Source organism: Boleophthalmus pectinirostris, unplaced genomic scaffold, assembly GCF_026225935.1.
Source record: "Boleophthalmus pectinirostris isolate CB_2022bp ecotype Guang Dong unplaced genomic scaffold, ASM2622593v1 HiC_scaffold_6, whole genome shotgun sequence".
Lineage (NCBI taxonomy): Eukaryota > Metazoa > Chordata > Actinopteri > Gobiiformes > Gobiidae > Boleophthalmus > Boleophthalmus pectinirostris.
The window spans coordinates 16357580-16372024 of record NW_026571447.1 but is presented as its reverse complement, the minus strand read 5'-3'; the positions used below and the strand labels follow the sequence as shown (position 1 = coordinate 16372024).

The following is a 14445-nucleotide window of genomic DNA, read 5'->3' as shown; positions in this document are numbered from 1 at the left end:
CTAAACCAGAACTAAAACCAGAACTAAAACCAGGTCTAAACCAGGTCTAAACCAGGACTAAACCAGGACCAAACCAGAACTAACACCAGGACTAAAACCAGGATTAATCCATTCCAGGACTAAACTAGGACTAAAGTAGGACTAAAGCAGGTCTAAACCAGGACTAAAACAAGGACTAAAACCAGTGATCTCATATATAAAGCATTTCTCTATCAATAATATTTTTAATATGGTTAAGGAAAGACTGGACTTTTTATTGTCTTTAAGTAGACAAAAGTTATTATGTTCAGATTTCCTCATCTTTGCTACTTTACAGCAAACAGTTTCTTATTCATGGAGACTTGGGCTCAACAGCCAATTTGGAAGAGATTTCTTAAACAATAAATGACTTTATAAAGTCACTTTTTTTAATCTATATCAGTCTTTTGATCTGCCACAATAATGTAATAATGAATTTAAATGAAAATACCTCAAATTGAAGGCTTTTCTCAGCAATTTTTAGGTGAGATTAAAATGAGATTAATTAGATTAATTAATTACAGATCATAATTAATTAATCTCTCAATTTTTTTAATCGCATGACAGCACTAATATAACTATTACTTCTTTTGTTCTGAATGTTTGTGGAATTTTAGAGAGGAGATGCCTTCTGCATTTGAGAGACACATGCTATAAATTAAAGGCTGTGGTTGGATCTTCTCAAGGACAGAGGTTTTTCATGTTCTTGTCTGATTCCAGTGCCTTCTGGATTTGAAAAGAATGTAGAAGAGACGTCAGGCAACATTTTATCTATACACAGTATCGACTTATTAGGAAAACTGACTGTTTTCATATCTGGCAAACATTTCATACATTTTTGTTTAGTTTTTAAAGGGTTGTAGAGAAGTGCATGTACTCACCACATACTCAAAGACCAGAGTGAGGGTCTCCTTGGTGTGGATGATGTCATGGAGCAGCACGATGTTGGCGTGCTTCAGGCCTTTGAGCAGAGAGGCTGCACACACACACACACACACACACACACACATATATAAGATTACATAGAACTACACAGAGTTACAGTCAGGGCTTACAGATAGCACCAAAAGGCTGAGATCTCTGGCCTCATTAGCGGCATCATTATAATGCGCTAAAGACTCTCCTCTAGCTACTCTTCATACTGAGGATTTAGACCAGATTAAAACCAAAAACCCAAACACAGGCTGGATTTTCTGAGGCAAGTTCCCACGCTAATTTGTCAACACAACAACGAAGAAGAAGTCCACATTAGGGTATTTTCTGATCTATGTTATAAAGTTGTTTCCTCATCAAAAGCATACATGGAGTTCTGTTGTGATTCATTCACACATATTTAACACATAAATCCTACATATTTAGGCTGAGCTCTTCTTTCAAACCAAATGCACTCTGTTCCACCAGGAAGTGCTTCACTGTGTTTTTAAACTCCATACGCCTTCACTAAAATCCTTTGGATGTTTCAGGCCTGGAACTGCCCATCACAACTAGGTATAAGTAGCTGTTAATCACTGCATGAGACAAGCTGAAACAGAGCATTTTAAGATCTGGGGATGAAGATAAACTAATAAACCAAAATTACTCAAACATGTGTGAATGAAACAAAACACAACTCCATATAGTATGTTTTTGGGGAGATGGCAGCATTATAACATGGTTTAAAGCTCACCAGAATCCATTTTGTGTAATAACAGACTTTTAATGGTTGAGACGAGACTGAGCGAACCTTCTATCAAATTACTTATTTTAGAGTTCAGAGTGGTGAAGAGGATTTTCAAATGACAACAGCTATAAAGGGAAAATAGCTTCCAGTCTGATGAAAGAGAAATAGTGGAGTTTGATTGGCTATCGACAAAACTGACCTTTAGGAGTAACAATATGAGCTTGAAAGGATAACTACCTGCCAGCAAAGAATATGTCAGGTGAAGTTCTCCACATAATAGTTTGGGGATTTTTTTTTCATATTTGATTGATGGGAAAAAATTACCTTTTCAAAATAAACCTTAAGATACATTTTTGCTTGTGTCCAAATGTTGTTTTCAAAAATGCACCTCATATTTGTGACGGTGGTTTCAAATCTGTTCTTCAGTCAGTGTTCACACCCAATATGTTGTTCACTTCTCTATAGCTACACTGGTTTTCTCACCAAGGCTACGTTTATATGATGACGGTCTGAACAGAAGACGCAAAAGTAGCGTCTCGTCCTCACTTTTTATTTTGCGTTTTGAGAAGCAAGTTCAGAAGGAAATCTGCGTGCATACAGTGAGGCAAAAGTGTATGGAATTCAACTGGGTAAGCATACCAGGCGGCGAGGTGGTGACGCTAGATGGTGATGTATGTGATGTAAACGTGTACACGACGTGAGCAGCTCTGACCAGAGTTTTGCGTCTTGGGCAGTGTAGACGGAGCGTATTCAACTTTACCACGCTGGAGGGTGGTTTCAGATTTTTGCACATTTAACCCCCAAAAACGCAGTCACCGTCTAAATGAAAGGCACTTCCGATAAAATATTTTGTCATTTTTATCTGCAAGCGTTCTTGTGTAAACAGACCCTAAGACCTTACCCCAGTTTGTTCCTGGTTTGAATTCAGTTAAATCCTGATGTAGACTTGGTTTGGTCCTGGTCTAGTCCTGGTCTACTCCTGGTCTAGTCCTGGTCTAGTCCTGGTCTAGTCCTGGTCTAGTCCTGGTCTGGTCCTGGTCTAGTCCTGTTCTAGTCCTGGTCTAGTCCTGGTCTAGTCCTGGTCTAGTCCTGGTCTAGTTCAGGTTTAGTTTGTAATTTTGCTGCGGTGAGCAAGTGTAAAAGCAGCCTATGTGTACAATAAACTGGCTAATTATGTAGAACAAATTAAGATAATCTAACAGATCTAACTCAAATAGTTTAAGAAATGAGCTCCATGAATATTTGCTACTCTTATGTTGTGAAAAATTTGACTGACCAAAGTACAAAATGATTACACTTCATATACACTACCAGTCTTTGGTAGTTTGGACTCACTTTCTCATTCAGTGTTATTAACTTTTTTTTCTTTGCTACATAATTCAACACATCTTACTTCACATATTTGATGTCGTCTGTGTGTATATCAAATTAACATACAAAAAACACTGAATGAGACGGTGAGTCTAAACATTTGACTAGCAGTGTAGATTAGAAGTTAAAATAAAGGCCTGCTTGTGAGGTGACTTTCAAATTTAGTCTATTCTTTCGGGGTTCTGACTTTGTAAATGTCAGTTATTAAAGCTAAGGAAGACGTATGAGCTTGTTAAGTGTTGAGGACATGTTGGCGGAGAGGCACACTTCCTGTTTAGCGCTTTCATTTTGGTTTTAAAACTTCAGGGAAACAGCTAATCACTTCCAGATGTGCCAATCGCTCCAACTGTCGCCCTCGCACCCGCTTTTCCATAAACCAAACTATCATCCTCTCACCCGCTTTTCCCGCAAACCCAACCTCTGCTGCAGTGGTGAGATGGGACAAAGTAAAAGTAGTCAAGTGCTGTACTTAAAAGGTGCATTGTCTAACTTTTCTGGTTGAGGGTCTGTCAAATGCTGTTCTCCATGATGTTTTTGCTTTGTCTGGAATGTTTCATAGTATGGTGTTAAGGCTTTCGATCACTATGGAGACCAAACCAGGCCAAGCTGCAGCTCAGATCTACGAAGAGGCAACCCTGCACACAGTCAGAATGCCTGTATCTTCTAGGTATTTTTGAGTCATAAAACCAATTTTAATTTAATAAATATAAAGTAGAGCAATGACATATCAATAGAAACAAGCAGGTGACAGACCCCTGTACTTGAACAGGACTGAGAAGTATTTTTTAATGATTTTTTTAAGACCTGCTGACCTGCTGGTTTAGTTTTATGAGTTCATAATTTGAGCAAATTAACATATACAAATAAACACAGCTAACCTACAAAAAAGTTATTGATTCAGCCATTTCTGTTGAACAAAACAGAACACAAATCTTGATCAAAAGCACATTTGAACATTTGAAGCTTTATTAGATCTGTAAATCTGTGCGAAATATGTTTACTTTTTACTCTTTAAGTACATTTTTAAACAGGTACGTTTCCTGTGATACTTTTATTGTACTTTTACTTGAATATTTTTTGCTCCAAGATCTGTACTTTTACTTAAGTAACAAAATGGAGTACTTCTTCCTCCACTGCTCCAATGGTAAGAATCAAACTCCACTTTGGGGGTTACAGTTGGGCAGAAGCATGCATGTGGTCACACTCTGAGCTGCTGAGTCAATATTGGGCAGTAATCAAAGTATTTCTTAATGACGCACCCAGTAAAAGTACCCCAAAAACCAAATATGAGCAAATATGTGGTAGTTTATTGGCTGCTGGAAACACAAGTAAATGAGAGTGGTTTTCATTTACTAAAGGGTGTGATGACTTAAACTGTGAGCTATGTAATATGAAAGAGCATAAGCAGTTCTCAATCTGTCTTCTGTTATAACGTTTTGAAATTAGATGCAGAAATAATGTACAGTTTAAGATCCAAGTTGACTTCACCAGCAGTGCCTGTGATAATGTGTGTAAAGTAGTTGTTAGAGAGGCTGTGGGTGCAGAAAAAAAATATGTGGAAAAACTGCTGCCTGAATTATAATAAATTTATACTAAACAAGTAACTAGACAAGTAAGTTAATTGCACTGGGATTAATACTGTATAAGATCTTGTTTTATGAGGTGAAATTCAAGAAGCTATAATTATTCTGTGTTGAAATTGGAGCTGAGTAAAATGACAAAAAAGTAGACATGTTTTTTGTCCTTATTAAAAGAAATTAAAATAGTTTTCAATATTAATTTGCTGAACATATAGATGTGACACATTTCAAAACAAAAACAAAAAATCTCCCTCAGTTTGAACTCCCAATCACATGCTTTGGTTGTGGACAATTGAGGCAAAAAAAGCAAATGTAACTGTTATTGTTCTTGTTGAAACTGGCATTATATTTGATAGCATTATGATTATAATGTAAAGATAACAATAAGTCATTGTATAGAACTACAACAGTCTTATCTTATGCTCCACTGAGCATTAAAGATCCTATATTATGCAAAATTGTCTCTTGAAAGCATTAAGCTCATCAAAAACATACCTGGAATTGTGTTTTGTTTCATTCACATAAGTTTGTGTTATCCTGCATTATTGGGCTTTCTACATCAACAAAGCTCAAAATGCTCTGTTCCACCTTGTGATGTCATGAACCTGTAGTCCAAATAGTTTTAGTGAAAGTGTATGGAATTTAAAAACACAGTGGAGCACTTTCTATATGACCACATGACATCACAAGGTAGAACAGAGTTTCTGTTTGAGAGAAAAATATGCAGGAGTTTTATGTTAAACATGTGTGAATGAAACAAAACATAACTCCAGGTATGTTTTTGATGAAGAAACAACATTATAACAGATCAGAAAATCTGTATAATGTGTAATGTGGACCCATTAAGCACCAAGCTCTTTCCTTGATTAAAAAAATCGCATTTGAAATTTTAGTATCTCAACAAAGTTAATTTCAGACAGATTTCAGTTTGGGCTTCATTTCAGTAACCATCATCTGTTGCTCTTTGGGGACTGTGACGTAAACTTGCCATTTGGGCAGTTAACCGGGAAAATATGATATTCTGTCTGGAGCTCCCTCAAAGCTGTAGCCACCTATTACTCAGACAAATGAGCAGACAAACAAATATGTGAGAGACAGGCTGCTGTGTCTTGAATGAGGCAACACTTTCACTAGACCTGAGTAAGAACGCTCTGTAATATTCATGCTTTGTTTTGTGCCTCAGAAAGTTATTTCCAAGGGCACGGGGGGGGACGTTGACGGACAGATCCTGGGAGAGCTGATGTCTTCTGCATACATTCATTTTGTTTGAGCACCTAAAAAACATGATGAGCAGATCAAAGAGTCTCGAGGTTAGAGTTACCTCAAAGATGCTGTGAGGAGTTTTGAAAATCGGTCCCTCCCTCTCTCTACTCCCTGGTTTATTATTGTAATGCTGCACTGCAAAAATCTAAATGTTTTATGATATTATCTATGACTTTAGTTCAGAATGTTGACGCTAAACCTGATTTGTTTTGACAACTTTATATCTGTTCAGAATTGTATCATTTATTTCAGCATTCATAGGTTTTGACTTGATGTAGACTTTGTTTGGTCCTGGTCTAGCTCAGGTTTAGTTCAGGAATTTTATGTGTACAATAAACAGGCTAATTATGAAGAACAAGTTAGGCTAATCTGACTGATCTGACTGTTTAAGAAAAGAGCTTCATGAATATTTGCTATTCTCTCACCACAGGGTTACAAAATGTTAAACTTAAAATACTATTCTACTTAAGTATTACACCAGAGAAATTAGTTTGCTAGTGGAATTTAAGCATTTTTGTTTACTTATTATGGCTTTTTAATTTGATCTTTTAAAATGATTTTCTGATATTTTTTTCCTGAATTTTTATCAGATTCTCTCATTTTTGCAGTGAACGTGCAGTTTAATAATTTGGACCTCACACTCCAGTACTGGGGGACTCCTGGACAGACCAAGTGCTGATTTAGTCCAATTTCAAAGTGTCTCTGTGACATGTTCACAGGCTGAGTTTGGCCCGTGCATACGTGTACAGCAGGAGACATGGGCTGCTCCTCTCTGCTCTGGCTCAGGATCATACACTGATCAAACACAAAGTCTCTCTCTCATTTACATTCAAACGCCTCCGGCTTGTTTGAGCACACTGTTTCTCCTCCATATTCTCATTCATTTAACTAAAGAGATAATAGCCCCGGGACAGACACAATAAGGCTCCATCTGGACACTATAGGACTCTGATGTCGTTTTTTAAAGATCCTATATTACACTAAATTGATTCATGTGAGCTTATAGTCTCGTTGGAATATTGTTACCGCCTCACAAAAAAATACATGGAGTTAGAATGTTTTGTTTCATTCACACATGTTTGAGTAATCTTCTAAGGTTAAAATTATCCAAATTATTCTAGTGAAGGTGTATGAAGTTTATAAATATTGTGGAGGTGGAGTAGAGTGTTCTCAGTCTGAGAGAAGAACTCAGCATAAAAATGCAGGGTTTGTGTGTTAAACATGTGTGAATGAAACACAACTCCAAGTATGTTTTTGATGAGAAAAAAACATTATAACATAGATTGGAAAATAATGTAATACAGGCTACTATTTCTGTTTAATCATAATGTCATTTCTATAAAATTACTCATACAGGAACTACATAGGAATTACTGTGACAACATAAAGTGAAAATATTGTTGCTATATTATAATGCTGCCAAACATTTCTGTAAATGTGCCATAGCTCGGGTACAGTTAACCCTGTAAAATAACATGACATCTAATTTGTTGCTCTTTGGGTGAAATTAATTAATTAATTAATTTCTATCATCTAGTATTTTGTTCCTCACTGCAGATTACATCCAGGACAATAGCCAGTTAGTTGCTCAAAAACACAAACTGGATTTGATTTTAGGCATCTCATTTAATAGTTTTTTATTATTATTAATGAATATCTTGGGATGAGACACAGAGGTGTTACACTGCTACCAACAACATATTACACCAGGCAGTCATCTGGCCTTGAGTTGCAGACAGTTTGAGCTCTCATCAGAGAAGAATAGCACTGATTTCACCAATTTTTATGACTTTTGTTGATGAATAATTATATGCACATTTGTAGAGTCAGAGTCAGTTTCTCTAGTTATCAAACTTAAAGGTCCTGTATTACACAAAATTGACTCTTGTGAGCTTTAAACCATGTTATAATGTTCTTACCTCATCAAAACAGTACTGGAGTTGTGTTGTATTTTCATTCACACATGTTTGAGTAATCCTTTATTATTAGTCTGTCTACATCTCCAAATCTCAAAATGCTCTGTTCCACCTTGTGATGTCATGTAGTAGTACTTTTCAAGTTAAGTTACCTTTTACCTTTTGTTTAGTATAGACTGGCAATTCCAGAGCTGAAATCATCCAAATGATTTTAACCACATGACATCACAAGTTGGAACAAGGTGTTTTCTGTTTGAGAAAAAAATTCAGCCTTAATATGGAGGATTTCTGTGTTAAACATGTGTGAATGAATCAAAACACAACTCAGAAAATAGTGTAATATGGGGCCTAAAAAAGCCCCAAAAGTGTCATTGTCATTGTGCCATACTCCTTACCTTCCCTTATGGCTGTAAAAGGCGTCCCTTCCTCTTCCTGTAGACGAATCACCTTGAGCGCAACCAGCTTCCCATTCACCCTGAAACACAGAAGAAAACATATCAACAATCCATGCTAATCTGAGACACTACAATTGACTCAATAAGAGACAAGTTCCTATTAAAGTCATTGATGCTGTAAGAGAGTGTAGAAATGTAATTGGACTTCAGCGGAGTGAGACTAGAGGACAAGGCCGTGGGATTACTGAGAGAATGAGACTCACCAATCACTACTGCTATAGCAATAACATCATTACACGCTCAGATATTTACAATGTGTGAAATGCATGGTCTGAGCATAATTAACATGTAGAATTCAAGAAGTAACCTACTGAAATAATAACTATAAGACCACTGAACAGAAATGCTCATATGTGGTGAAAATGGTATTTTTTATGCTTCATATTTCAGTGTTATTGCTGCTAAATCTGTTATATAGTAATAGCTATAGAGACATTTTCTGCTTGAGTTTCCATGCAGAGGTGAACTAGATGGCTATTTTTTCATAAGAAAGTTCATTTACTGCACAGTTAGGGCCTAACTGGGCGCCTTTAACTCACTGAGCCCACATGTAAATCCCTGAATTGGCTTATTGTGAGGTTTTTATTGGAGAGCTACACGAAACATACTAGCTCCCATTTCAGTTACATATACTGTAATTTAGGGGTTCCCAACCAGCAGCCCAGGGCCCAAAACTAGACCAAAAGGATGTCAGGTATTGTTCCCCAGAAAAAAATATTAGATATCTGTATACACATAACTCATTTTAGTCTACTACCATATTTACTCTGAAAAACAGTGTAAATTAACCTAAATAGCAAACATGATTATTAAAGGGACAGTTCGGAATTTTGGACATAAGACCATTTCCTAGTGAGCCAGAGTGTTGGAGACGTCTGGAGACACTTTCTTAAATATTATATCCAGTCCTTGTGTTTGCAGAGGTCGCTGGTGCTAGGCTAGTGCATGTCCACGGCCATAGTTAGCCTGCCACTATAAACAGTCTTACCCACTCCACAAAGCACTCGAAGCAAATCTATTATTACGTCAGGCTGTTGATGTGCACGTCTATGTCGACAGAATAATTTTAGAAGTAAAACCAACCTTGCATTTGAAGGATTTATGTCTGAACAGCAGCAGCAGCGAGTTCTTTCTAATAGAAAGCTTGACAGCAGTGGAGTGATATATGAGAAAATAGTCCCTCAACATGCGACGATTCATGTGATGGAAGGTTAGTTTTATTTCAAACATCATTCTGTCAACACAAACAGTCTGGTGAATATATTAATAAGAATATTTTAAAAAGCATCTCCACACGTCTCCAACACTCTGGCTAACTAGGAAATAAGGCCCTATGTCAAAAATTCTAAACTGTCCCTTTACGACAATTTTTTCAAACTATGACAACATCAGGTCAGACTTTTGCAAAAGAACTAAACATGTTTTGTCAAGATTTCAAGCCCACTATAAGTGAACTGAGGAAAGTGTTGATCATGAAAATGAAACCTACAGAATGGCATAAAATAGCTGATCAACTTCAGAACACAAGTGAGATGCATTCATGTGGATTGGAAACATGACTCTAATGCTTTGTATAGAGCTTAGAGTTATAAGCATTTTGTGCTGTTATTACTGACCCTGCCTCCCCCCCACCGGTCTCTGATAAAAACTGTATATTAATTACCACCAATTACCAATTCCTTACGACTGAAAAGATTGGGGACCGTTTGTGATTCATCTACTGAAAAGTTTCATTTTTAGAGCAGTTTTCGCAACTTGAGCAAAATATAGTGCAAGACTCCTACACAAGAAAAAGTGTTGGTTGCTCTTCCCGCTGTGAGTATGCCTATAGACAAAATCTTTATGATGAAATTACATTTGTCAGATTAATATTAGTTTTTTCTCATTTTAGTGGTCCATCCTTACCACTTACCACATTTATACTGATTCTATTATACTAACCTCAAATTAATCAAGACTTAGTCAAGACCAATGTTATGCTATAATTCTGTAACTGTCCCCAAATATATATTGTTTTATTCTTACTTGAGTCATTTCTCTGACTATTACTTTTGAATAAGCAGTATCTTTACTACAGAATATTCGATACAGTACTACTTCACACTCTTTTAGTAATTGTAGGTGCGTATGAATTGACTTGATGAGATGGAGCAAGAACAAAAATATCGAAAAATGTGAATCAAATAGTACATTAATGTCTTTTCACCTAATACCAAGCAGACTAACCAGAGTAAAAATATCAATTAAAGTCCTTAAATGAACTGACAAAGGACAACTCACTTGCTTTTCCCTTTGTAGACTGTGGCATATGAACCTTCTCCAAGCTTCTCCAACTTCTCATAGGAGTCTGCCTTCCCAAACTTCGGGCTTGTCGGCTGAAAAAAAACGAAAAGGTAACATTCAAAGGTGCATCCGGATGTGTGGATAATAAAAAATACGTCTCTGTGGGATTTCAAGGAAGTTATTCTAAAGTCTACAAGTGATATTCAAAAATCGGGAGGTTTTCGAATGCATCATCAGGGAGGTGTAACTGCGGTGAGGAAGCAGACAGAGGATTTCACAGACTCTCAGAGGACAGAAAGTGCAGAAAGTACTTTTACATTTTAATCATTGGCTCAAAACGAGTCTGTGCTACATTCAGGAGGAAAGGTAATCACTGCTGCTCTGAGGAGACGACGCCACAGCTCCACGTCTCCATCACCCACCGCGATGAAAAGAAAAACTTTACTCTAAACTTTTCCCCTAGCAGTCTGAGAAAAACTTTATGGAAATGTATTATAATAACGCTAAAAGAGATATGATAGAGAAACAGTTTACTTGTAGTGCATTTTGGATGATGTTGTGGATAATGTTGACCCAAGATATGTTTCAGGGTGTTTTTACTTGCTGCCACTGTGCAGAACTTTAAGGTATCTGTACTTTACTTAAGTACATTTAAAGTGGATAGTTTTTACGTTTACATCATTTGAGTGCAGGTATCTGTATTTTCTACTCCACTACATTTGTGAACCAGACTAAAAAGTAGAAGAACCCCTGAAAAGCCTGAGTGGCTCATTTATAAAAAATAAAAACACACAGGGAAAAATAATAATAAAAAATAATAATACAATTGTTTCTGTGTAACTAAATTCATAAAATACTTTTACTTTTTACTCTTTAAGTGCATTTTTAAACAGGAACTTTTTCTTAGTAGATTTTTTTTCATGTGATACTTTTAGTCTTTACTTGAGTATGTTGTTGCTCATGTATCTCTGCTTTAACTTAGGTAACAAATTGAGTACTTTTTCCATCACTGCAAATTTCTGAACTTGGCCTTTCGGGTGTAAAATTGAATCTGACAATTTTTTTCCCCACATCAACCTGGACCGTACAGTAGGCCAAACGTCCAGGTAGGTACTTTTACAATCAAATCCTGCCTCAAGTGTCCCTGTGTGTGCTGTGGTCACCCACTGATCCAGGTAAGTTTCTTCAGACACACTGTAGGATAGGTTATGTGGGTCAACAAACCAACATCTCAATGGAGAAAATAAAGCATATCTTAAACTTATTCTCTATTTTCCCAATTTTTTTCCTCTACTTTTTAGTAATATGCTGTAATAAGTTAATAAGAGTTTATAAGCACAACTTTCAGAGGTCCTCACAGTCAGCTGCTTTATAAAATATTTGGGGCAATACAGATTTTACTTGATTGCAAGGGGAAAAAATGGGTCCCTCCTCTTAACAAAAGTACTGCAACAAAGACTATCATGATAACAAATTTGAAGTATAAACGATAATATTGAAATTATTTGAAACCACTGACACAATAACAATAATTCAAGATAATCCTAGTAAACCATTTTTTAAATAGACAATTTCATTAAAAAGCCTGAGCTGCAACTAATAAATGGCAGAAGCGAAGCAATATAAGGTATTTACTCTACCCTCTACAGCTCAGATATTACCTCATTATATAACTTTATATATATTCCTTTTGCAAAGAAATTGTACACACAGCCAAAAATATATGGTTCCAGCTTTCATATATTGAACGATAAAGATAGAGATAGACTCAGACAGAGCAAGAATTCAATGGGCTGAACAACAATATGTCTGCAAATGCATGGTTAGACTTTTAATGATAAATATATATGATTGCATAATATCTGGAGAAAATTCCACATAAGAGGCACCATGTGGGTTTCCAGTTATTTTCTTGTTATCGGACTCCTCCCTGTAGATCTCAAACTGTGGGGAAGAGTGGGAACTTCTCTAAGTAAACTGACCTGCCCCTGGGATTAAACAGGAAGTACATCTCTGTCTCAGGCACGAGGCACACACAGTGATGACCTATGTACTTGATTTTTTATGTATTAAATATTGCTTGTGATTGCTACATAGTTATAATCTACGACACCCGTGGATCATTATGTTATAGTTTCCATCTTGTTAAAACCCAATATTCTGCTAAAATGATGTAATAAAAGAAAGAAATCCACTGACTTCTGCGTTAGAAAACTGCAGTGCCCAATGGGAGCTGATGCCCCTGTAAATGCCATCACAACAAAGAGTCGGCATCTTCAAATGGATAGCTACAGATCAAGCAAGTGTGCAATGCATTTTTTTCACTTGTACGACAATGCCAAATCCTACACACATCACTTATTAAGAAAATAACACTGGAGAACAAAGTAAGTAGAGAGCAGTGGGCATATGCCGATGGTGGTGAAAACTGATTGATCGGCAACATGGCAACTTGAAAATAAGTGAGTAATTAAAGACTGCTCAAACATGCATGGATCATTCAAAACACTATAACAGTTAAAAGCTCTAAAAAGTTGATTTTGCACAACAGGCCTGCTTTTAGTGCAAATTTGTATTTCTTACATTCAAAATAAAGTTTCTTATGAAATGCTCTCTAAATATTTCCTCGTTTGTTTGTTTTGGTTTGTAGGAGGTCATCTTGCTGTGTTATTATACTATACTGTACTATATTATAACCTACTGTGTTGCTGATTTGAAAAGGACTCAATAAACGTTTGCAATGGAGAACATGAATTTGAACTTGAATTCCTAAATGTAATTGAGATTTTTGCTTTTCAACACATTTTTGCTGATAACTTTCTCCAATTATCTACAACTGAACTTTTTCTCTATTGAACTCACAGTGATGTGTTACTTCAAAAGTAAACGTGTGTATAGTACAGTATATTACTTTAACGTGGGCACTAATAAAATGATTGGATCAAAGTGTATTTTTTCATGTTCACAGTTGAAAGAGTTCATTAGCATCTTGCAGAGAAGCTGGCAGGCAATCACTCAGATGTCATAATACGCTCATTCAATCCAGTTTGTGCACACGCCGACATTTTACATTTGGAGATGGATTTTAAAAGTGTGCGCGAGTCTCCATGAATCCTGAAAATCTCATTTGGGTCATTAAGAAAATCATGCTGTTTGTATAAAGCTCTCAATTAAGGAGGAAGAGAGGAAAATTAGCCTGCCCGCCAAAATAAAACTCCTGAGAAATAAACAAGGTAATTTCTTGTGGGTTTTTAATTAGATTGGCTGATAAAATGTGTTAAGACAGTAGCTTTTTTGTTTTTTTTTTTTTTTTTTGTGTTAGAGGAAAATTGGTTAATAATCTAATAGCAATTTCAAGTAGATGTCAACAAGGCTTTATTAGTAACAATATTTCAGTCCATTGGCACTCCTCAAATGGTGAGCTTATGGGCAGAACATTTTAGAAAAATGTGCAAAAAAATAATAATTTGTGATGCATTGTGTAACTTTTCTGGTGAAGGGTCCATCAAATGCTTTTCACCATGGAGATGTCATTGCTTCATCTGGAATGTTTCACAGTGTGGTATTAAACCTTTCTATCTTCATGGAGACCAAATCAGACCAAGTTACAGGTCAGATCTGTGGAGAGGCAACCCCGTTTTTCTAGGTATTTCTGAGCCATAAAACCACCTGTAATTGTATAAATGTAAGGTAGAGCTGTGACATATCCATAGAAACAAGCAGGTCACAAATCCCCAGCCAAAAAGTTACATAGTGCACCTTTAAATAAAGTAAACAATTTACAGAAACAAATTTTAAGGCACCCGGGTTTGATAAAATGATAATATTATCAACAGTTTAAGTAACACATTTAACATGGTGAATGTGTCCAATTATACATTCAAAATAATGCTTGCTAT

General features: G+C 36.2%; 1 protein-coding gene across 1 annotated transcript in view; it reads right to left on the bottom strand.

Annotated features, from left to right (window-relative positions):
- Positions 1–14445, bottom strand: part of cdk14 (cyclin-dependent kinase 14) — a 241898-nt gene that overhangs the window by 147753 nt on the left and 79700 nt on the right. The window contains exons 4-6 of the mRNA XM_055163590.1: positions 10544–10638; positions 8204–8283; positions 900–994 (exon numbers count right to left, since the gene is read on the bottom strand). Of these exons, the coding sequence (XP_055019565.1) occupies positions 900–994; positions 8204–8283; positions 10544–10638 (270 nt within the window). The remainder of the gene's footprint in view (positions 1–899; positions 995–8203; positions 8284–10543; positions 10639–14445) is intronic.